Raw genomic sequence first — 23,981 nt, forward strand, 5'->3', positions numbered from 1 at the left:
TTAGTGCTCGCATCTCATCATTAAGAACACTATTAGCAATCTCTGTAGAAATAAAAAAAAATCAATGTATCAGACTCTCAGGATGTTTTTATGTTGGGAAGAGCACCCATTAAATTATCATGAAATGTTCATGGATGCATCAGAAGAAAGATGATAAATGAAGATCTTACTGTTGAATTGTTGATGGCAACAGAACACAGGCTTGCCCTGTGGGCAGGAAGCTGGTTTATGTACATCAGCTGGTTCAGGTCCCAAATGATACAGGTTCTGTCATCAGATCCACTCACAAAGATGCTGTAGGTCACAGATGCAGCAAGGCAGGTCACTGCCTGAGTGTGCCCATACAGAGCCTGGTGGGGAAAAAGCAACCAATAAACCACAGTAGAGGCTGGCTGATTTACTAGGGAACCACAGCCCTACTGTAATTTGCTTAGTAAGAGCAAGAAAATTAGTCATTCTTTGGAGAATTGGAAAGGGTATGAGTGGAAATACCAATGCCCTTAACTTGTGGTTGAAAAAAGTTGAGGTTCTAAGAGATTATATGACTTGCACAGTAACTCAGGGCCCTTGGTGTACTTTTGAGACTACAAGAGTGCTTTGCCCTCAGCAATAACACACCTTTTTTTACTTAAGTCCATACAGTTTTAAGTAAAATTTATGCTTGGAAATTACTATTTCTCAATACTTAATAAACATTTTGAAATAAAACTTATCAGGATGTATTTCAGTGACCTTCTCAGTCTTTATCTTTGTATACACTTCTGTTGCATAACCACCAATGACAATAAAGCCTGTAGGGCAACAGAGAAAAAGTCCTTCAAGGCTCTCCTAAAAACCTTTTCAGTTCTCAGTTTTTAGCTGCCTTACTGTGAAAACTCAGACTCACCAGTTTCAATGTTTGTTTTAACAGTAAATGCATATTCCCCACTGTCTTTCTCTACATGACATAATTAGCACATCTTCAGGGTCTATCTCAGTTCAGCATGGAGCAGAAGAGCCACATGTCCCAAATGGTTTTTGCAAACACATCTCTCACTCTTTTCCAGCCTGTGACTGTGAGACTGAAATCCTGCTGGCTAACATATGCTGCCACTTGCCAAGGTTACTAGGACAACAACATTCAAACAGTCCAGTGGTGCAGAAGGTGAGCTGCAGCAGGCTATGCACTACTGGAGGCGAACTGCAACTGCAAGGGATGAATTTCAGCTTGTGATTTATTTTACTTGCAAGACCTGTTGACTAAAAATCCTGGCACAAAATGGGATTTTTGGACTGGCTTTAGAACAGTCATTTTACAAAGGACAGGGCATAACCCGGGGCCTGCGCTCAAGAACTGCGCAAGACCTTTGAAAAAGGGCTGGGACAAGGCAGGTTCAAGGGCTTCAAATTTCCCTTCCTTCTTCCAAAGCATGAAAGAAAACATACCCACTGTGACAGCATCCAAACTGCTAAGTCAAGCTAAGCTCCTGCACAGATTTTAATTAAACTCCCTTTTTGTGTGTGTGTGGGGGGGGGAGGTGTTTGTTTTTTTTTTTTTTAAGCCAGTAAGATCCTACCTGGCAGTGAAGTCCTTTAAATAAAAGTTGAGTGTGGAGCAGAGGGCTAGACCTGAGCCCAATTATAATCCCTGCTTCAATCCACCAATGTCTCAATGCATATTAATGCAAAAACTGCTGCATGCTTCCAGCTCCCTACCATTTTCTCATTATTGCTCAGGTTTTCCCTTAATGGGAAATGTCCTGCAGCATATCTGCAGAAAGAGCTGTGAGGCCTATTTCTGGAGGTAATTCACAAATAGCAAAAGACAGAAAGAGACCAGGTTCACTGCAGGAATACTCAGTCCACGAAAACTTAAACTAAGTTTGACCATCCAACTGAACTGGCTGACATGGACACAGACACTTCACAGCTACGTTCAACACATCCCTGAGAGGTCTGTGTGGCAGACAGCACATCTTGCCTGGATGTTTCTCCCAGTCTAGTGTTTCATTTGGCTCAGAAATTCTGGGGTCTGAATTGCACATATTGCTCTCCTCATGAACACTGAGGGGACCGGTAAATCGCATGGATCGATACTGAGGCTATTATGCTCAATCTTTAGTATTCCACAAAACTGTGTAAGCAGCCCCTGTTAAAAAAAAAAAGGGGGGGGGAGAAATGTCTTTTTTTTCTGCTGAAATGTAGTTTTTGTACTTTACTACATTCCATACCGGAATGTGCCAATCCCATGAGACAACTGATAAGTGAATACCATCCACTTTATAGCACATCAGCTTTACTTAAGCAAAACTCACTCTCTCAGGAAAGATGATACAAATTTTTTGTTCAGCAGAAAAAGCAGCCACCACAAAACAGTGAATTACATGAAAGCAGCAAGTAATTCACTAAAAGACATATAGAGCCATAGTTCAAATTTACATCTATGCCAGATGGTCATCAAAAAAAGCCTCTGCTAGCAAAAAGAAGGAAAGATACAGTATTTGTCATCGAATGATCTCATGCCACTTTGTGGACTTTGGATAATACCAGATTAATCACAGTGGAACACATCAGCAAAGCTGATTTTAGATTGTTAAAAAGGTGTTATATTGGAGATAAAATACAACCTCTTCAAACAGTTGCCTGAAACTAAACTGACCCCCTGACTGGTATCATCTTGATGTTGATGAAGATTACTGCTTATGCTTTTCTCTATTACTATCTCTTCCATTTCTACGTTCATGTCCTGCTTTGGATTAATAATCAGCTGGTTAAAAGTCATCACTGAAGATCTCGTCTCATATTTCTGGCTTCTCAAGCAGAAAATATCATAAACCTCAGAAGAGAGACTGCTCTAAACACAATTTCTCCCCTAATTTCAACACACAAGAATTTCAGATAAATGAAGACCTAAGCCCTTCTCTGGCATCCCAACAGAGATTTAATGAAAATTCACATCATTTAATGAAAAACAAAATACGTTTTGGCTCAGGTTACAGAAAGCACTGAAATACCAACCAAATATCTCTTCAGAGCAAATGAACAGAAGAAGCTTCTAACACTGTGAGAGCTTGATGATCAGTGAACCCTTTATTAGTTCACCTAATAAGTAGCAGTGTTTTGTGCCTCTTGATTTCTTCGGGAAAAAGGGTCTTGTGTTGCCTTTCAGCTATAACAGAGGTATATATTAGTTTTACTTGTAAGCTGAGAACTCACCATAGCTGCACCACACAAACCTTGTATGCAAATTTGCTTTTGTAAATGAAATAGCATTTACACAACTGTTTGATGACTATAGATGAGCTCTAAATCAACAACAACTAAAGACATTGGACAACGAGGACACAAACTATATCATTCTTATTGGATGCAACCCTACCTCATGAAGTGACTGATGATAAACTTTTTATGTTCTGAATTCAGTTTGAGAGAAAAGAACCAAGAACTTTGCCTAGGTGAGCCTTCATCTTCATCAGCTAAGTTCGCAGGGTGTTTTGGACATCCTGCCCATTGCTGTAGCAGGCCAGAAAGAGCTATTAGCATTTCCAGGTGATACTGTTTTTTGAAAGTAATCCAAGGGCTGGCTGCACTTCAAGTGAGGAGAGCATATGCCTTAACATCACTGTTTCTGTGATCATAATAAACTTTGGAAATGCTACCAAGGCAGGATAAAAACCAACCATTTTCATAAATTTAAACTGTGGGAATAAGGCATATTATCAGCGCCTGTCCTGATAATAGGCTATCACATGGTACTGCTGATTGGTTTATTTTCTGCCTTCTTGATTCACCCAAAGGTATTTCCTCTGCCAGTCATATGAAAGAAAGAAACAAACCATTTGGCTTTCATTGAGTTTCTATAGCAGAAGAACCACAGTACTGACCTGTCTCAGGTTCAGATATTTCACTTTGTCCTTGACCAAGGAAAATTCCCAGATGCACACAACTGAGCTTGTTCCAGATGTGATTATGGTAGTTGCTGAAGGACACACAGCGCAAAGACACTTTCCCCAGTCTGCCATGCACTCAAATGTAGTCATGTTCTGTATGAGAAAGCAGCTTTAAGATCAGTGATCATCTGGTGATACCATGCATTTACCAATACCAAAGGGTAGATTCAATTTTCTGAAGTGAGCCTCCATTTCTTCAAATCCATGAAAGAAAAGCTCATCTTAACCAGTCTTTTTGCTCTCAGCACAGCTGCATAATAGGAACATGCACAGGCTGTGGCTGCATACAGCTGTGCCATCCTCCAGGGGCAAACAGGAAGGCTGGACAAAAGTCAGTGTCTTATGTCTTCGGGCACCTGAGTCCCAATCTCTCTTGTGCCACAGATGTCCTCCATAACATAAGGCAAGCTCATTCTGCCACCATATAGTGACAGAACGCAAACATTCAGGGTAGATTAAAGTGAAAGTTCAGGTTGTGATGGCCACTGATAACAGTGCCTGGCTCTGCAACCTTCCTCTTACTTACTTGGATTGAAAAGCCAAAAGCCAAAGCATTAAATTCCATTCTGTGCCAATTTCTCCATTAGTGTCATCCAAAACAGCCTAAACCAAAGTCAGGTCTATTGCATATTGCCACAATTATAGCACAAACATCCTTTTGCTCATATTCTTCATTAGCTCTATCCCACAGAATGGGAACAACATTATGGTGCTAATGATTCTGGCGGGGCTGGATGGCACAGCTACAAAATCATACCACAGACAGAACACACCTTTACCTACTTACAATGAAGACAGAAATTTCTTTTAAGCTCATGTGCAGAGGCATGGTTGATCCAGAGAGAACTTAAGTTGGACTCTCAACTACTTCTCACAGCTGACTGTAAGAAGTCACACTCACTATGCTCAGTGTCACTAGGCTCAATGACACCCTGACATTTGAAAAGCCAAAACAAATAATTTATACCTACAGCAGTGCTACGAATTACTAAGCACTGAGTGTAATGAAGTCAGTGGAGAAAACTCTCAATAATTTTTACCAGGGAGCAGAAAGTAAAATACATCTCAAGGCTTTTTCATTTCCATTGACTGTGGTTATGTCTAAAAAACATAATGGTGTGGCTTCCACAAATACCTGAGTCATTATCTTGCTGAATGACATAATCTGCTATTGTGGTACCCAAGCTAAATCAAATAATTTCATGCGTCATAACATTGTCCCAGACATGTCTAAAAATCAGTGTGTTTATGGTAGAGGAAGAAACTGGACCTGTCAAGTGCCCTAGCAAGCAGTGTGATGACACAGACTGTTGATTTTTAACAGTAAAGAAATAAGAGTATTAACTTTCTAGAATAGAAGGCATTATTTTAAATGAACGCACTGGGCTAAACTTGGGAGCCAGAGGGGAATTGACAGATGGTCCTACTTTAATTTCAGCAGAAATTTCTGCACAACGAAATTTCTAATCAGTGGCCAGGAGACCTTGTATTGTCCTTACAACCTATGAAATGGGTTTTCTCCTTCATTTTGCTGGACAACACAGTCACTGGAAGGAAAACTAGAAGTAGTTTAGAAAGGAAATCCTACATTTTTGAGCAGTGTAGAATGACTTTGTACTCTCTTGGGATATCCACCTCGAAAAGCCTGACTGTGAGAAGTCCTATACAACATCCTCTGAAACCAGCTCCCAGTAGCCTCTGAAATGGGTGCCTAAACCAGCCAAAGACCACAACATATCAGTAATTTATTTTTCTTCATAGATTTTTTTCTTATTTACCTTCTCAGACCCATAGTTGCCAAAGCAGCAGGTGAAGTCCTCAAATCCCCAGCAGAATGTTTTGTTCCAAAGAGGAGGAATCAAAACTTTATTTTTTTCAACAGCCAGAATGCCTTTCTCAGTATGAACAATGTGCCCAATAGCTCCCTTGGGGCAGTCTGTCAAGAGAGAGAACATATTTAATCCTGTTGGGTTTAGAGCAATTAAGTTAACTTTTCTCCTTGCACAGCTTGTGTGGTGAAACTGGCAAGTCCCACAGCTGGGGTCAGTGCTGTGGCTAGGTCCACAGACAGAAATAGACTCTACAACTGAGATTCCAGACAGAACAGTGGAAATACTCCTCACCAATGGACCACATAAATCCATGCAGCGGGAGTGATGTGCTCCAAAGGAGGACATGATAATGACACTGTTTAACAGCAGTGTTATTAAGCTTCTTTTCATTGGCAGACATGCCTTATGCCATGCACTACAGAGGATGCTGGGCATGTCACTCACAGCCTTTGTAGTACAGCCCTTCTGTCCCCACAAAGCTGTGTGATGTAAAGAACTCCACCACGGGATGAAAACATTGACGCTGAAATTTTTCAGGCTTACTCATGGCAAGAAAAGCAGCAGACTAAGAAAAAGATGAAGAAAAATAAAAGATTTGAAGATCAAGAAGTTGAGAAATGCAGACAGTATTTACTTTGCTGCTAAATATAAGAAGAGAACGTGAAAGGAAAACAGTGAGATTTATGTTTCAATTTAACATACTCAGAATGTAGAAGAGAGAAAAGATTTAAGTGTCTTACAAATAAAGTAAAATAAAATGAAATAAAATGAAATAAAATAGATTTGTACTGAACTCTACAACAGAAGTTTCAAAATTTCTCCTGACTGTTTGAGTGTTTTCAATGCCCACTCACAACACATAAATAGTGATTGGCAGAAGGGATCTTGACGGTACCCACTCATACAAAGCTGTGTGACTATTTTTGTGCTCTTGAAAAGCCAGATTCAGCCCATCCAAGAATTCTGTAATTATTAGCTCATAAAATGGAGCACTGCCCCCACAGCACCTCTTATTGTAACTGGTGAGAGCTTCAGGTTTTGTAGGCTGCTCATAAAAGGAGGAAGAATTCCACTTGAGTGAAGGGACAGCACAGACTCTCTTCCTGACAAGCTTTTCCCGTGGGCATTCCTGGGTGGATGTGGTTTTGTGAAGAGCTAGAACAAATGAATGGCATTGAAAAATTAATCTCTCTTTGACAGATCATGCAGGAGAGACACTGTTTAAACCCTTAATCATAGACTCTAGGACATGAACCTCTTCATTACAATAAAATCTTAACCTTATTACATTTTCATCAGATTACACCCCTTCCTCACAGAAATAGGAAGCTAATCCCAGCAATTTGGAAGAAGAGATAAAAGCATAGGTGAGACTTTGAGCTGCTTTTCTTTGACTGTACCAATTCTCAGACTAGGAGTTACTCATGTGGCTGTACCAAAGAAGAACCCAGATTTGATGCCACAGCTGTATGGCATACAACAGGAACAGCATGATTGAAAAGTGGCGTCACACGTGTGGGTGCACAGCGACATGTTACACAGTCTGGAGACATCTATAGCCCATGTTTGAGCAGATTTAAATCAGACAAGGTTCTATTCTTGCTTTCCAGTTGAAATACTATAACATCAAAATAAATTATGATCTTTATTCTTAAGATAAAGTGGTACCTGCTTTGGTATCTGTCCAAAGTTGCTAATAAAACCCAGGATGGTGCTCTTAATCAGAGGATCTTTAATGTTGTTAAGATCTGTTTTGTCTCCATAGAAGTAAGGATGATAGGTGTTAACTGCCTCCACTGCAGCTGAACCATGTTGCTTGTGGCCAAAAATCAGATCTATCCAGCGATGAAGGTGTGCACTGACATAGTCACTTTCCAGTGCCTAAAAATGAAAGAAAATTATTTAAATCACTAGAGCGTATCAGTTATAAATGCACTGCCTCTCTCTTATCTTTGCTGGAGACTTAAATTGTGGGCAAGAAATCTTCAAATTTTTTGTTCCTCCAATACTACAATTCTCAGCACATCCTCATAGAATGTGACTTCTTGAGGAGATGTAAGATGGATCCCCATGGAAAAAGAAAGGACATTGTGCAGAATTCTTGACTTCACAAACAGCAGGAGCAGTATCCTCAGAGACAACACAGACAGGTTCCACAGAACAAAGTGCAAGCACTCCACAGATCTTTGCACACCCTCCAACCTCCAGCATACATTAAAGCCTGTGCTATCATGTCTTCCCCAATCCTGCTACTATAAACAAGATGGTTTAAATGAGCAAAACATTTGTTAGCATTTGGTACCACCACTTGGCTCTACAGACAAACCACAGGTGAATTTCTATTTGTAGAAAGAAGTCAGTCTTAGTCAAGACACACACTGAATAGCAGAGACTTTACTTGAGAAGATACATATATACATAGATTGGGAAGTGAGATGACTAGAAGAGGGGCTTTAAGTTGGGTCTGAAGGATACATCAGGAGAGGCTGCATGCCATGAACCAGCAAAGAGAATGCAGAGCCTGTAGTGATATTGCAAGGAGTGCTGCAAGTCAAGACAGGGAAGGCTTTTGCACCAGCAGAGCTGGGGTGCAGTGAGGCAGCTGTATGAGAGAAGTTTCCAGATTGTCTGGGTTTGATCAAAAATTTTCTACCCTTGAAGGGCTCAGGCACAGACAGCTGCAGCATCAGATTTCCTTATCCTGGAAAAACTTGGGGTTTGATCTTTAGATCAGGTGGCAGGTGTGTGGATTAATGAGACTAGAAGAAACAACTACTACTGAAGAAAACTGGTAAACTGTAAGGTAATACATCCACCCTAATGTGGGCTCCCTAGAAAGCTCAATGTAATCAAGCAGAAAACTTGTGCTCAGAAGACCCAGAGAACAAGTTCAGAAGCAGCGGACACAAGTCTGAACTGAACCTTTTCCCACCTCCACATTAGCCAGCCTTACCCATGAGGCTTCACTAAATGGTACTGCCATCACCTGCTTCACCAAAATTTTTTGTATTCCCGAATGGCCTTGCCCAATGATTCAAGCAGCAGAGTTAAGCATTATTAAAAATACTTTCCTATCTCTGAATCATTTGACTGTGCAATACTCCCTGATGCTCAGTTAAAGGTCTCCCAAGCAGACCATCCCACCCAAAGCACAGCAGAAATAAGCAAACTAATGGGATCCAGAAAAATGGCTCATTTCACAGAGCAGACAGTTAGCCCAGTGCAGCTGGTTTAAATGACCCTGCCCACAGCTATAACGATCACACAGCAGCTCAGAGAACAAGCACAGCATACAATCTGTCCCCTGCAAACAACAGGAAAGCACTTATGAACAGACTCAGAACTCATCTTTATTAATAAAAGCAGTTAGTCTATGAATTACAAACTGTAAATTTTGCCTTGCATCACTGCCAGAGAAAAACAAAGCAACCAACAGAGCTGCAGCTCTGCAGCCTCTCAGTATTTCACGGAGCACTATGACAAGCCCAGCCACGTAGGAAGAACTTGCGGTCTAAGTAGGAAGTAAATAAATTCTTCAGTAGATTAGATTCCTAACTTATTAAATGTGAAACAAGAAGCTACCCAGAGTTGTATGTCAAGAACAATTCTCTCTCATATTCTTTAAAGCAATAACCAAAACAGTGTTAACCTGGATCTGTTTAATGTACCAAACTTTCTGTGAAGCCTCCTAAAAATGATCATTATACCAGTAACAAGTACATTCCCATCTGGCAGATGATTTCAGAGGAGACAGGAACTATCATCTTTCAGAATTCAAGAACTCTAGCTCTTCATTTCGGTGAACTTTCCCAGGCAGGCTAATCAATTTTCTTTCCACAGCAAGATTTCTTGCACCCTCCTGTGTAACACGTAGCATTAGCCTTGGTTGAAAAGGGAATATTGCAGTGACCATACATAAGGTGTGATCAGGTCTGGCAAATCATTAAGAATATGAGTCTATAAACATGATCTTTCATGTGCTAAACAGTTCCTATTGGAGATTTGAATTAATTTGTAAAAGTTGTGCGGCTTTACCAGCTGTGCCAATGTTATCAAATAGTGCAGCTCAGTGGAAGCAGGTCTGTAGAACAGAACAGATGGTAGAGAGGGCCCAGTATCCCCATTACATGCACTGTGGGAGCTTTACTTGAAACTAGGTCTAGTCTGCTCCAACAGGCTGACTGCCACCAGCATCTGGAGTGCGTAACTGAAGTGCAGCCTTTGGTTTCATTTCATCCAACCCAAATGTAGTTCACACAATCTGAGATTGCTCTACAATGAGAGCAAACCCATGCTATGCAGGGATGATGGATAGATTAATTTCCAAACTGCACCCTTACTCCAAAGTGTAAGGCAAAAGCAGATGTTCCTCATTGTATCTAAGTGCCTTCAGAGTGCTTACCATTACACAAGCAGTAAAGAGTACAGCTCAGTACTTTACATTCCAAACAAGCCACAATGTGAGAGACAGCATTTCTCCCTATGTTTTTCTTTAAAAAAACAACAGCATAAACTCACAGCAGCTTTCAAGCATCCATGCTTTTCTGTCTGTAGCAACCTCTGTTAGGGAAGGACAGCGTTGTCTTTCCCATATTTGGGAAACTGAAGAACAGAGACTAAGCATCTTGGAGAGCTTGAGAGAGAGCAGAGAAAGGAACCAGAAAGCCTCTACACCTCCATGCCTTTGCTAGAGTCACTGGGGAACATCAGGGAACTGCTGCATGACCTCAGTGGTCAAAACCTATTTGCAGTGGGTAGCACTGACTTGCTTTCCCTACAAGGGAAGAGATTGGACACTCCCTAAGCTCAACTCTTCATTTAATAAGGACTGTACATTAAGCAGCAAGCCTGCAGTGGACACAGCACTTACACAAGGATCTCCTTCCTCATTGTAAGTGTATCATCATGCGGTTGCAGGCACATGTAAAAATGAGAATTAGGTTCTGGGAGAGACTGAATAATATTTTCTTTCCAAATCAGAACAAAAATCCCAGCTCTCAAGTTTTCCCATGTATTAAAATTTGCTCCCCTTCCCCAGTTCCAAATTTGGAAAAAATACATCCTTTTATTTTACTAAGAATGAGGCTATATACCTATACCATACAGTATTAGTTATAACAGCTACATTATAAAATACTATTTCAGTTCAACCTGTAAGCTAATATAAACATTGCAATGAAAACTTCATTTTAATTTTTTTCTGATAACAAAGAAAGTTGAAAGGATTTATTGAGAAATTTTCTTGTTACTACCAACACACTCCCATTTCAACTTGGCTAGTTTTCTGCTGAAAAGCTCTTCCAAACATTTTTTTCCCCAGCAGGTCTTCCCACTATGTTCTTGTCAGACCAGTAATATGGGGCTGTGATCCGAGTTACACAGGTAACTGCTACACAAATAGAAATTAAAACAAAGGACAAGAAGATTAATGTAGCTTCCGCAAAGGGACTAATTAGTTACTGAATATGTTGTAAATTCAATGTGCTGGCTTGGCTTAGGTTACTAAACTGTGTGGCAGCACACCACAGTCAAGCCACTAGGCATGGAGATACTTGAGACCTGCTAATAATAGTAAGCAGCTATTCTCCACACCACATAACTTGAAATACCATTAATTCACAATTTTTCATATATTAGAGGCAGGATTCTGGGGAAAAAAGTGGTAAAGTGGTAGATATCTACTTTCAATCACATTTTCAAATGATTGAAAACAACATTTTTAATAAATATATGGACAAGTTATCCGTTTCAAAAAAAAGTAAAGTAGCAAGACAGAAATTTAACTTATTTTAAATATTTTTTAGCATTATTGTTCTGACACAGATATGAAGTGTTCAGGTCATGAATTCACAGTAGAGACTAACAGGAACCTTTCAATTGATAAAGCCAAAAAATTAAATATCTCACTATATACTCAACTGTCCTGAAAAAGAAATGAAAGCAGGACTACTACACAAAAATGTGGCAAGCACAGGCTTAGATCATATCCATGTTTACTCAGGTCAGAGGTCAGAGAATTTAAAACAGCATTTGGAGAGGTCAGCTGAGGAAAGCCTTGTTTGGAGATACCAGAATAGAGAAGATAGTTGTATCCACAAGTTTGGATACAATCACCTACAAAGAGATCGTAGAGAGTGAAAGCTGAACCCCCAAGGGCAGGACCTGCATAGCATAGGAGAGGTGAGAAGAACCCACTGAGGCAGAAACTGAAGGTACATGACAAAGCAAGACGATACAATGCCTTGAAAATCGTGGACTATTTGTTTAGTTCCAACAATGCTAACAAATACAATCATCATACTTTTTGTACACATCAACAATCTGCATGCACTCGCAAATACAGATTGACTCCTTTTGCCAGAGGAAATCTGATGAGGTAATACAGGGGCACAGTAGTACAGCCCCTCCTCTTTTTAGCAATAACAAAGAGACCTGCACCAAGATAGCTTGCTGCAGTCTGTGTTCAGTGCACCATCTTTCATACAGAATTGCATTTGCGCTCACTACTACATAGCAAGTGACATCATACAGAAGTTAAGACTTGCTAGCTATTAATAGATAGCACTAATTGCAGTAAGTCTCAAGACCTTAAAGCTATTTGCTTTCGAATTGCCAAGGCTGACTCCATTAAAGGCAGGAAGTCACATTAGCTTTTCCCTCCAAAACAAAAAAATAATTGCAGTCCTGGCATGACTCAGATGGAAGTAGCTAATTTAAATAAAAACAGAGCTGGTTAGCAACAACATGAAACTGTATGCATACAAATGCTACCTGTATGCATTACGTTATGTTCACATCCACTTACAGGCTGAAATAGATCCGTACCAGACCTAGATACAAACCTCACCTGCTGTGGAAAGTTGGCTTTGTTTCAGGGTGAATTGTTAGGCAAGCAGACATGGAAAGTTAAGAACTCACACAAACTCCACACAGGCAGGATGCGTTTGCAGCTAATGTTTTGATTTGTGACTTTGGCCTTCAGAATTTCATTTTTATTGGGGCCCAGTTCAGCATTTTATCACAAATCCTGATGTTCACTGACCTGTCTGTGTAGGAGAATGAATTTATGGGGGTCCCCATCTGCCCAAGGAGGAAGCTGCACATCTCCCAGCACTGTTCCATCCTGCATGCAACCTGCAGGAATCACAAAGGGAGAATTATATTGTAGCTTTTCTAAAACACGGAAGTCAAAGGAAATTAAGGTGATTTTCTCACATGAAGTTTCAGGTTCTACATCAAATATAGTGCCTCAGAATACTGCAGAAACAATTTCTCTTGGGAATTCTGATCCAGTAATAAAGCACTGAGAAAATGTTCTAGTAACTGTCACTAATACAGTAAAAATAAGCATGTTCTCAGCACAAACCATTTTAGCACAGATTGCAAACTCAGACAAGACAAACCTGTTGGCACAACTTTGGTTTTATACATAATCCTGTGGGTCTAACTGCCAGATATTCCTACTAAATCTACCACTCAGAGGGATTATGTTCTCAAGACTTTTGCAATCTGATTCCTTTCAGAAGGCAAGCATGTGTTCTTAAATCAGAGCACAGGGTTGCGCAACTGGATGAATTAAAATCTAAGTTGAGGCTCAGGTCTGTAACTGCAAGTTTCTTTATGGTGTAGCGATGAACAGACTTAGGTTCTTGGCTTTGCCTGTTGTAAAATCTTCCTCTATATTTGTCTTCTACTGTCAAGATTCTCATGTGTTTTTTAGGTCCCTTAATTCCACCCAGGTCAGTCTCTGGAACTTGATTTCAGCCAGGCTCTGTTTCTTGGACTCCTCTCAGGATAAAACTACTTCAATGCTTTCTTATCTTCTAACAATCTTCTAACACCTTTTTTTTCCATTCTGCTGTTATCTTAGAACGTCTCACTGAGTTGTGAATTTCCTGTAAAGTGAAGTGAATTGTGACTGCCATACCTATTTCTGAATACTATATTTTTTTCTGGATTCTCTCTGACCTTCCATCACTGATGCAGAAAGGTCTAGAGACAGTGCACATCCAGAAGGGATTATGATGCTGCTTGAGGTCAGGGACAGTATATCAAATTCATGCAACTTCTACAGAACCTTTCAGGATGACAGTGAGGACATTTAGCAAATTTAATCACCTTGTGATCTCCCATCAGATTTTAAAAAGCCTCACCTTTCATTGACACCATTTAATAATTCATCTGCCTCTAAAATTCAAATTAATATATTGTTCATGGCAATATAGATGTAATGAAACAGCCCAAATTTTCAAAAGCAGCCAAGTAGATTGCTTATATAGAAATCTGCCTTTGTCTGACAAAATGTGCAACTCTGTTGTATAGTAACTAAGAGGAAATACAATCCTTTCTGAGCTAGAAATTTGGCTCTTCTGATATCATTCAGCTATCAGAAGCTTGTATTCTTGTAGCCTTATTTTGATAAAAATTAATCTCTTGTCGCTGGAGAGCTTCATCAGTCCACACAGTCAAGGGATCAACTCTCAACAGATGATCTGCATCATTTTCCCTGGCAGAATGCTGCGGAGCAGAAGGGGAGCACTGAAGTCCCTGCTAGAACTTACCAAGTTCAAAGTGATTTGCATTGGTTAGGAATTCTGGCAAGTAGAAGAATTCAGGGATGAGTTCCCTGACATCACTCATGTTGTCCTTTGATGCTGATTCCCATGTGCTCTTGACACTGTGAAACATCCTGTCAGCAACATCGAAACTCCCGCCCTGTGAAATGGAGACAGAAAGAAAGACTGCAGTGTGAATAATCTGTTAAATAAAAAGCAGATGCAGAATCCTAACGAACTTTGCAATAATTACCTTATCACATATTTGATTAGGTGGTATCTCAAGATCTGTCCCAACTCTATTTACCGATGTTTTATTAGGGACTGTCTTAGACCTAATTTGTAGATATGTGGGTTGAGAATACCATGAATCTTGGAGTCTTAGCATAGCTTTCAGTAACACAAGGCAAGCAGAAATAATCACGGGCAACCAGAGAATATCAGCATACCCATCACTAAAGCTTCTGAGGGTAATTAATTCCTTTTTCCCTGAAGTGATTTGCAAGCCAGTAGACACAACTTCAGTGCTTTCACTTCAGTTATGACCCAAACAGTTGTGAACAATTATACACATGAAAAAATTTTGAGGAGGCGGGGGTACCACTGAAATAACATTCATCAGATACAGCCAAAGAGGAAAGGCACAGTGGGCAGGAGCCTGCAGGGACTGTTCATTCCTTATGGGGTGGAGGGACAGCATAAAGAGGGGAAGAAAGGAAGAACATCTGGGTCTCAAGCAGAATTCGTGTGTTAGGAAGGAGAAACAAACTACCTCACATCCTGAGAGCATTTAAACACATTTAGTTTAATGAGAGTCAAATGCTAGGCAAAACCAGCCTTAGTAGCAGAGGACATCATTCTGAAGCAAGGCCTCGAGAAGAAAGAAAATAAATAACTAACTCCGTGAACTAAGCCTATATGCCTTACATTGGAACTATACATGATTTTCTAATGGGATTGCAGATACTGTAGGCATTTGTGAAAATCCAGGTTTACTTTTCCGTAAGGATTCCTACATTAAGCATGAAAGGATTTATTTTAACATAAAATTTCTACCATAATGAAAACAACCAAATCAGGTTTTTTTTTAGAGATCATCTTACGGGTTAAAACTTAAACAGGGGAAGTTTAGATTGGATATATGGAGGAAATTCTTTCCTGTTAGGGTGGTGAGGCACTGGAATGGGTTGCCCAGGGAAGTTGTGAATGCTCCATCCCTGGCAGTGTTCAAGGCCAGGTTGGACAAGGCCTTGGGTGAGATGGTTTAGTGTGAGGTGTCCCTGCCCATGGCAGGGGGGTTGGAACTTGATGATCTTAAGGTCCTTTCCAACCCTAACTATTCTATGATTCTATGATCTGAATAAGTTTGTCAGAAAGAACAAGCTGTTTCAGGAAATAGCTGACTTTTTAACAGTTTACGTGACAGAACCAAATTGTTTCTTAATACCTAGTTCAGGTTCTGCCAGCAATATAGTTGCCCAGCTCCTGCATGCTCCCACACTAATATAGGTACTTCTTATTGGGATTAATTAATTTGAATTATACATCATTAGACATAACACTACGTCTCACTGTCAGAGCTCAAGAGAGATTGACAGAGATAGAAAAGTAACTTTAAATAGTTCTGCAGTGCAGTGAAAATATATGAATGACTTTGTCCTCAACCATTCAATCCTCAAAGCTGCTTCACTGGGAAAAAGGAATAAGCCACTGAGATTGCAAAATGAAGACACTAAAACCCAGAGTTGTTGCAAGAGTAAATCTGTTTATGAATGTGAGATGCAGTCAGGCTCTGTCTGTGTCGGACTTCCTAGGAAAATTTGTTTGCTTTTGGTTAGTTTTCTCTCTGCTTGTAGACTGTTGCATGTGCCGAATGAGGAGGATGCTGTCCTGCACAACAGTCAGCTGAAGCTTTGATTTGCAGTGTATGAAATAGAAAAATAACATCTAAGGATCCTCATGCTGTATGCATGGGATCCCACTCCCATGGACCAGATGAACCCTGTACAGCAATTGCCAGATTGGCTCCTGATGGTAAGTACTGCCCTTTTGACTGCTTGAGTACCTGCACACTTATGATGCAACTCCTTTGGATCCACAAACTCTGCTAAGTCTGCAAACTGCAAGTCAAGAAATAACTTTTGCAGTATCTTTTGTTAGGAAAAAACTACCCTCATGGATAATCTGTCAAAACACAGGAGGCAATAAACCGTAAGTTCTGAAGCCACATGTCTTTGCTTGTCTTTTGAGATAGACTCTCAGCAAAAGTCAACATATATTCCAGATGGAAAGACCCGTCCCTGTTTCCCCTGAGGTGAATTCTGACCCAGCTTTTGATCCAGCCTCATTTCTAAATGATAGTTCTGCTGTATCCCCTTGACCTTCTTCCTTATACCACTGACAACTGTGAAGCCTTCCCACACCCACTCAAGGGATTGAGTAAGAAAGTGGCTAATCATGTGAGTAAGCCTAGCTGGAGTTAATCTGATGCACAAGGTCATCTTGTTCTTGATCGTTATTAGGCAGGGACCCTTGGAGTCAAATTCAAATTGAAATTAAAACAGAGTAGAAGAAGGACTATAAATAAATCAACAGCTAACAAGTATCTCATTGAAGCATATTAAAGGGCTTTGTATATTTAATCTGCACACAGCACGCTGTGTCTGATGGTGATTGATGCTTTTTCATCTTTTTTTGCAGCTTTTATGAGAGCTGATCGTAATCTCCTGAGAAACAATATGATTTGTAATAAAAAGATTACCTGTATTAAATAAAAATAATATATACATAGGAAATGCTGTTAGCGCGACAAATCTGGTTAAAGATATTACCACCATGAAAAAATGTGATTTTTTCCCTGGCTGTCTAATTCATTTTAGGGAAAAGTAATATCTTTAAAACTTAAGCCTGTATTATTTATAAAGGAAGCAATAACTGATTTTCCCATTTCCTATATTAATAAATTTATTTGCATATATTTATATCAGAATTAATGAGTTTTCTCTCTCTCTGAATGCAAAAACTGCACTGAAAGGGAAAAAGGAGTATCAAGAATTGCTTTATGCCTTTAGATTGCAAGTCGACACAAACTCTCATGGCTTTTCTGAAACATAGCAAGTCTCTGTTTTCTTTCTTTTCAGTAGAGGCCTAACACTGTCATCAGAAATACTATCAAAATATGCTTTTTAAAACTAGAGTTCAGTGGGGTATACACAAAGCAGCTAGTCAAAGTGATCTCTAGAGAGAAGTTAGAACTTCTCATGCTTATGACCCTAAGCATCACTGATACTTGGTGGTGCTTTAAACCCAAAGACCTCAAAGTGTTTCTAAGAGATAACTGTGAAGGTGCAAAGTCTTACCACATGCCCAGAGATGCTAAGAAGCAATTACTTTCAGGCAGTGCTTAAATGACTGCTCAAGAGTCAGAACACAATAACAAGAACCCTATTCTCTGTAAGTAGCTATGAGAGGCAAATGCCAGGAAAGATCAGCCTGCAAGCTGAAATGCAACACCAGTGGGATAAGAATATAAGGGCCAAAAAAAAAAAGCCAAGTTGAATCAGAAGCAAGTCTCACTAATTATTGAGGCCATGGAGTTCTAGAATGCCTTTCCCTTTCCAACAGAGACACTAAACACAGAAATCTTTGCTGCTTTTTGTCATACTGAGACCAATTCCTGAAAGGATTGCAGGGGGCACTTGACTAAGGTGAAGTGTAAGGTAACCTTCAACAGCTGTCCGACAAGCCAGTTTTTCACCCATTCCAGTACAATAATGCAAAGCACATACACACTTTTCTCCAGAGTCAGATCTCAATACACTTATATGAAACATGAGATAAGGTTTTGTAAACTCCTGTACAGCTAGCTCCCTTACTAGAAGCAAAGCTTCACCACTGCCTTCTTCTGTGGTCATGTGGAAATCTTGCGAAACAACGTTACCCCAACCCCAATTTCTCACATGGTTTGCACCCAAGTTGTCGCACTACTTGTGCATTCACACTGGCAGTTTGCAGTTATAAGCATGTCTTTGCCACTTTTTAATATGCTTAGAAGCCTTCACAGCTCCCAGCTCAACACCCTTTTAAGGTCTTAAGTTTGGGAGTACTCCTTTTCCAACCTGCTCTTGCCTTGATAATACAATTAGGTCTCACAGTCAGCAATTCCTATGCCCCTACAGGACCACTCACCTGGGGGAAATGACAGGAATGAGCTCAGCTGAACATGCAACAACATAAGAGCAAAGGAATGAGAATGGAAAAAGTTCAACAGTTTCAGTGGATCCATATCCAGACAAAATTGAGTGCTTCAGTTCTCAGCAGCCTTTGAAGACAACTATTCCCACAAAAAACACTGGTTACCTGCTAATCACACATAATCACAGCTGTAAAGCAGCTACACAGACTGGGAACTTGTTATGCATGAAAAGTGTGCCAGTGAGATACAGCACTTTGTTGTTTACAAGAAACAACTGCTCTGCAGTCATTCATGACTGCAGCTAACATATGGCTCACAGAGTGCGATGGTAACTATTGCCTCAGGTGGTTCACTAACCCATCAGCTACTGCTGGTAACAGCCAATATCATAGGGCTTATTACTTAATTAGCACAGCGCTTTATTTGTATTAGTTCATTAAAAGAAAAAAATAAAGACCAGCACAACAGCAAAGCACTTGGAAAGCTGCAGGAGGCATGGCCAGCCTTTATCGTACATACAGAAGTCTCTGAGTGTGGAATGTTCTGGTCATGTTGTCTCACATTGCTCCATAAGGATAGGTACATTTCAGCAAGACACTCCTTAAAAAATACACTTTTAAGGATCTGTCCTCCTGGCAGACCATGCTATAACACAACATATACTACAGAATAAAGGGAACAACTGTCTGCTAAAGCCCCCGTCTGTGCTTGTGCATCATCAACTGATGGAGCTGAAGGGAGCAAACAGGAAATTTGGTGCTCCTCTATGCTGACCAGCTGGGAAAGGCAGGGTCAAAGTTCATTTTCTAGGAAATTAAATTTCATGGTGAATGATTTTGGCACTGTCAAACAGTGCCAAGTTCAAAACAAGCTAAAATAAAATATTCCTTCTGGAGCAGTGGATGTAGCCTCACTCCACTTCTCCATCTGTCAGGGAGCTGATCCCATGATCCCTATCATTCCCCACCCACTAGAACTTGTGCATCCTCAAATGGCCCAGAGATGCGCTCTATGCCACAACAGCCAACCCCAAGTTCTTGCCCATAGCTGCATTAATGTATGGACACTTGATTTTAGAATACCTACCATGAAAGCCTCATGTGCCCCAAAGTCAGAAGCTTCTGTTTAGACAGATAGTAAAACATTATCTAAGTGATTATATGCCTGAGCTCTCGCAAAAGGCATCACAGGACCAAAAGTAAATAAACCTTCTCCCTTTAAAGAAAACAAGATCATCAGGCATCAGTCATGCTCCCATGAAGATATTTTCACTGAATTCAACAGACATAGCAGAGAGCCCTTGCTGAGCCCAGAGTCCACAGAAAATGTCAAAAGAATTAGTCCCCCTACACTACACAACCACTATAATCTGTTACATGGTTCATACTGAGGTGTAGTATTGAAGCTCTCTTGCCCCCTTACCTGCAGAGAACAGAAGGTCTGGGTAAATGGCTCAATTCGGACCAGGTAAGATGCCACTATAATTGCTGATGAGTAGTGAGTGCAGTAATGGCACTGCGCTGACAGGTCTCCTGGAAATTGGACAGAAATCATTCCACTGCAAAATATCACCAATTCAAGTCCATAGCATCCAGTTACCATAGCACAACTAAATAGGCAGCAGGTCTGTAAAGCAGATATGTTTCAAGAATCTGTAAGCAAAAGCACACTTTGCATATTTGCATTTAACAGGGACAGTTGCTACCATCTCTGTATGTTCTTTTTTTGCCTACCACATTACAGTTTCTGAAAAATAAGGCCTTTCACTTTCTAGACCATCCCTTTCCCCATTAGTGCCAGAAAAAGTCTTGATCTCCACAGTTTAACAGCCTCAGCATCCTGTTTCCTTTTCTTAAAGTAGCTGTTAGCTAAGCTGCATGCAGCAGTATGTAGCTTAAGTATGTAGCTTAGCTAACAAATGAGACTAATGTGTTCAGCTTGGCTAACAGCACATTCTTTTCCAAGGAATATTGCTTTTTGCTGTAGCCTCTCTTCCTGCCCAAGGGAAGTGGACAGAATGCAGCAGTAAAAGGCACATAAGGCAGTAGTTGCAGGAGTAATTTCTATTCGAATCCTCAACCAGTTTGTATCCAGAAGTGAGTGGATCACCTCGACATGGTGCTTCCCTTAGCCACAGTTCTGGAAAGTTTTTGGGTGACATTTTCCAAGGGATTCATGAGCATCCCTAAAGGCTTCAGGGCCTCAAGCCTCTGCTGTCTGTTAATGTCCTAAACCACTCACCCTCACTCTTCTCCACCTCATTGTAGCGCTGGATGAACTTGCGTTTCCTCTCCACAGTCTGTGCTCCCATGGGCTTCGACAGGTCCCGAAACGTATGAGGATTAGTGAGGTTTAGCGTCTGAAAAGCAAAACCAGCAAAGATGTAGATTTTTAGAGTCTTAGACATCATGTTCAGCTCAATGACACTGGACAACAGCACAGCTGCGTTGGAAGTTTCACCTGTACAAGGAGGTCACAGATTCATTACTAAAACTCATCTCCAGAACTGGGATAGCACTTGGAAAGAGTGGCAGCATGTGCCACTGAAAGATGCACAAAGAGGTTCACAAATGATCTGGCAGGTTGCAAATTGCTGTCAAGGCATTTTTCTCCAAACCGCCTTGTCAGGGGTCACAGAAACCCATCTCAGGCTGTGTGCTGAGCCAATGCAGCCTTTCCTTAACTAGATATGTCTTTAACAGATGTTCATACACCTTTCTGAGGCAGAACATGATTCCTCAGCATGCTGATTTGAAGATAAGGCTATTCTATGCAGAATCAACACATTTCAGATTAACTATCTCAAATTTAGAACCCTTGGTCTAGGCCCCTCTGCTTCAGTGGCATCATTCAACAAACCTTCATATGGCTGCTGCCACAGAAAGCACAGAAAGCTGCAGCAAGCACTGACCTCGGAGTGATAGTCAGCGAGGACCCATGGAAACACAGGATACTGCATGTAATCATTATAGCTGCGGCCAGCCAATGTGTTCAGGTACATGAGGTAATCGAAGTTGCTGATCTCCCTTTTCTGACAAAGAAAAGAAACAATTATTAATATCTAACTCCACTCCTGAGCACCATGCCTCAAAGGTACTCTAGGAGCCCTGTGGGTCCCAGGTCCACCAGGACAAGAATTATAAATAGTGCAATTAATCATCCATTGCCATTCAGATTGGCACAATATCTCTTATACAACAATCTACTCAATTGAATCTGTCCTTATTCTGGCTCTTCCTCAAATAGGCCATCTGCATTTGTCTATAATCACACAGTGCTTTTATGCTGCATTTGCATAACAGAGCACTTTTCCCCAATTTAAAAGTGAGCCAAATGCAGGTAGTCTGCATATTGGAAAATCCTGGACAACTGCCTATACAGAAAAGGCTGCACTAAGTGCTACATATAAACAAGAAGGTATAGATTTCTTCAGTGTTTCTTGAGTTACCAAGATCAGGGGTACAGGAAAGCAAATGCATCTCTCAGCTCAGTAAAACATCTGGGAAAAAAAGAGGTGCATTGATTTAGATGTACAGATGATCTGTGAAGTCATTCAACTAGGTGGCTGTCTTTGGTCTCAGTTTAAAAATGTGCATGATATCACACTTAATCTGCCAGACAGTAGCACCATATGTTTCACAGCAGGAGGAGCAAAACCTCTGCAATAACCAGATGTAAATACTCTGCTCCTCTTGCCAATAACCTCACCTCCAGCAGTGAAACAAAAGCTTAGGCCTTGAAGTACATGCATACACACACACACCTATCTGTGTGCAGGCATACAGACAGGTACTGAAATTCTCCGCCTGACCATGTGCAGCCAAGATTTAGCTTACCTGCCACTTCTGGAGCATTGTCTTTTCCCCTCCTGAGTGCTTCCTGTATGGAACAAGCATTCAATTGAAACAGCCTGCTTCAGAACAGTAAGAGAAAGTCAACACTAACATCTGTGCTCCCTGTTCCCCCTGCTCTCATCCCACAGAAATAAGGGAACACCAAGACTAGGAGAATACTGAGGTTTTATCAGCAACCAAATAATTCCAAAACCAGAAGGTCATCAGTTAGGTTAGTGCTGCACAATCAAATTTTGTTACTGCTTTCCTTAGGAAGGAAGGCTCTGCCCGATGAACAAAGATGGTCTAGCTTCAGATAGCTGATGAATTTATCACTGTCAGTCACTTTCCCTATGACATGATGACTCTCCTACTTGCCAGTCTTCTCCTGAATGAAGTGCCACCTAAAGTATGATATTTAGTAAAGGAAAAAGAAGGAAGTAGGGTGGTGATGCTAAGGATGGATTCTTTTTGCCCTAAGATACCACTGTGAACTGTGGTGGTGATGCCATGTGGTAAAAAGAATTCAGAAGCTGACTCACAGGCAGAGAAGATGCCTCTGCAGCAGGGGCAGATGGACAGATGGGAACAGCAACCTCCTCAGCTGTTCTGAGCTAAGCCACACTCTTAATCAGTCTTTTCCCAGTCTCATCTCATTGTAGATCTAGAGTGCTAGTGACAGGTACCATTAAGGCTGTCTGTTTCTATTCTGAAGCCTGATTCTCAAAGGCTCATGCTTTTCTGAAGCGTTCTGAAAATATTGGCTTGAAGACAGAAGTGTCTCAGTCTCCATATCAATTATGTTCTTTTTGCACAAATCACTTTGAAACAAATAAGGCCTTGACTGTGTGTAAGCACTGCTAAGTAATAAAACACCCCTGGGTTATTAACAGTTTTCAGCACAAATCTAAACCGTAGCTCCACATCAGCTACTATGAAGAAAATTAATTCTATCCCAACCAAAACCAGCAAATGGATTGAAGAAACTTCTGATCTGCCAAAGTAAACAGGGTTACTGATGTGATACGATATAACTGGTGGTAGGAGGTTCTAAGGTGGCAGCCAGAGGCAGGACTACCAACTTCCTTAAGTTCAATTCAATTCAATCAATTCAGCCATAGATTACAAAACTGCTACAGGAATAACTAGCTGTTACTTTGCACTCTTGTGCTCTGTATCAGATCACACTAGAAACCCACAGAAAAGGTAGGCTTAAAGCAGCCTCAAAGATCTAAATAAAACACCAGCATGGTCTATGATCATTACAGTTTTATAGAATTTGCAGTAGTAAATTCTTGCAAACAACCTCTCATGTTTATGACTCATTTTACTGCTTATTCAGTCCTGGACCAGATAATAGTGTACATGAAAGAAAAACCCTAGCATTTACTCAACACTGTATTTTATCCCGTGCTTAGGCACTCTCTTCAGAGAAAAGCGTGTATGTGAGGGAAGTATTTTACATAGCCTAAGTAATAACCTATTCCATGAACAAACATGAAACTCAGGACCAATTCTAGCACATGGTCTACAACTCTTAAACTTTTTTAGTTCTCCTGTTCAGCATATGGTTTCATAGGTTTCGCAGAGCTTTGCCCCACTTTCTTTTCCAAGATCTCCAACAGATATTTGGAACT

The 23,981-nt window shown here is 40.6% G+C and overlaps 1 protein-coding gene across 1 annotated transcript in view; it reads right to left on the reverse strand.

Moving 5' to 3' along the window:
- WDFY4 (WDFY family member 4) overlaps positions 1-23,981 on the reverse strand; it is a 142,686-nt gene that overhangs the window by 7,080 nt on the left and 111,625 nt on the right. The window contains exons 48-58 of the mRNA XM_057401045.1: positions 22,348-22,390; positions 21,423-21,542; positions 20,753-20,870; positions 19,934-20,043; positions 14,323-14,476; positions 12,804-12,895; positions 7,430-7,642; positions 6,769-6,916; positions 5,708-5,865; positions 3,864-4,022; positions 171-350 (exon numbers count right to left, since the gene is read on the reverse strand). Of these exons, the coding sequence (XP_057257028.1) occupies positions 171-350; positions 3,864-4,022; positions 5,708-5,865; positions 6,769-6,916; positions 7,430-7,642; positions 12,804-12,895; positions 14,323-14,476; positions 19,934-20,043; positions 20,753-20,870; positions 21,423-21,542; positions 22,348-22,390 (1,495 nt within the window). The remainder of the gene's footprint in view (positions 1-170; positions 351-3,863; positions 4,023-5,707; positions 5,866-6,768; positions 6,917-7,429; positions 7,643-12,803; positions 12,896-14,322; positions 14,477-19,933; positions 20,044-20,752; positions 20,871-21,422; positions 21,543-22,347; positions 22,391-23,981) is intronic.

This window comes from Pezoporus wallicus, unplaced genomic scaffold, assembly GCF_028554395.1.
Source record: "Pezoporus wallicus isolate ANWC-B61680 ecotype Strahan unplaced genomic scaffold, APGP_CSIRO_Pwel_v1 contig_5524, whole genome shotgun sequence".
NCBI lineage: Eukaryota > Metazoa > Chordata > Aves > Psittaciformes > Psittacidae > Pezoporus > Pezoporus wallicus.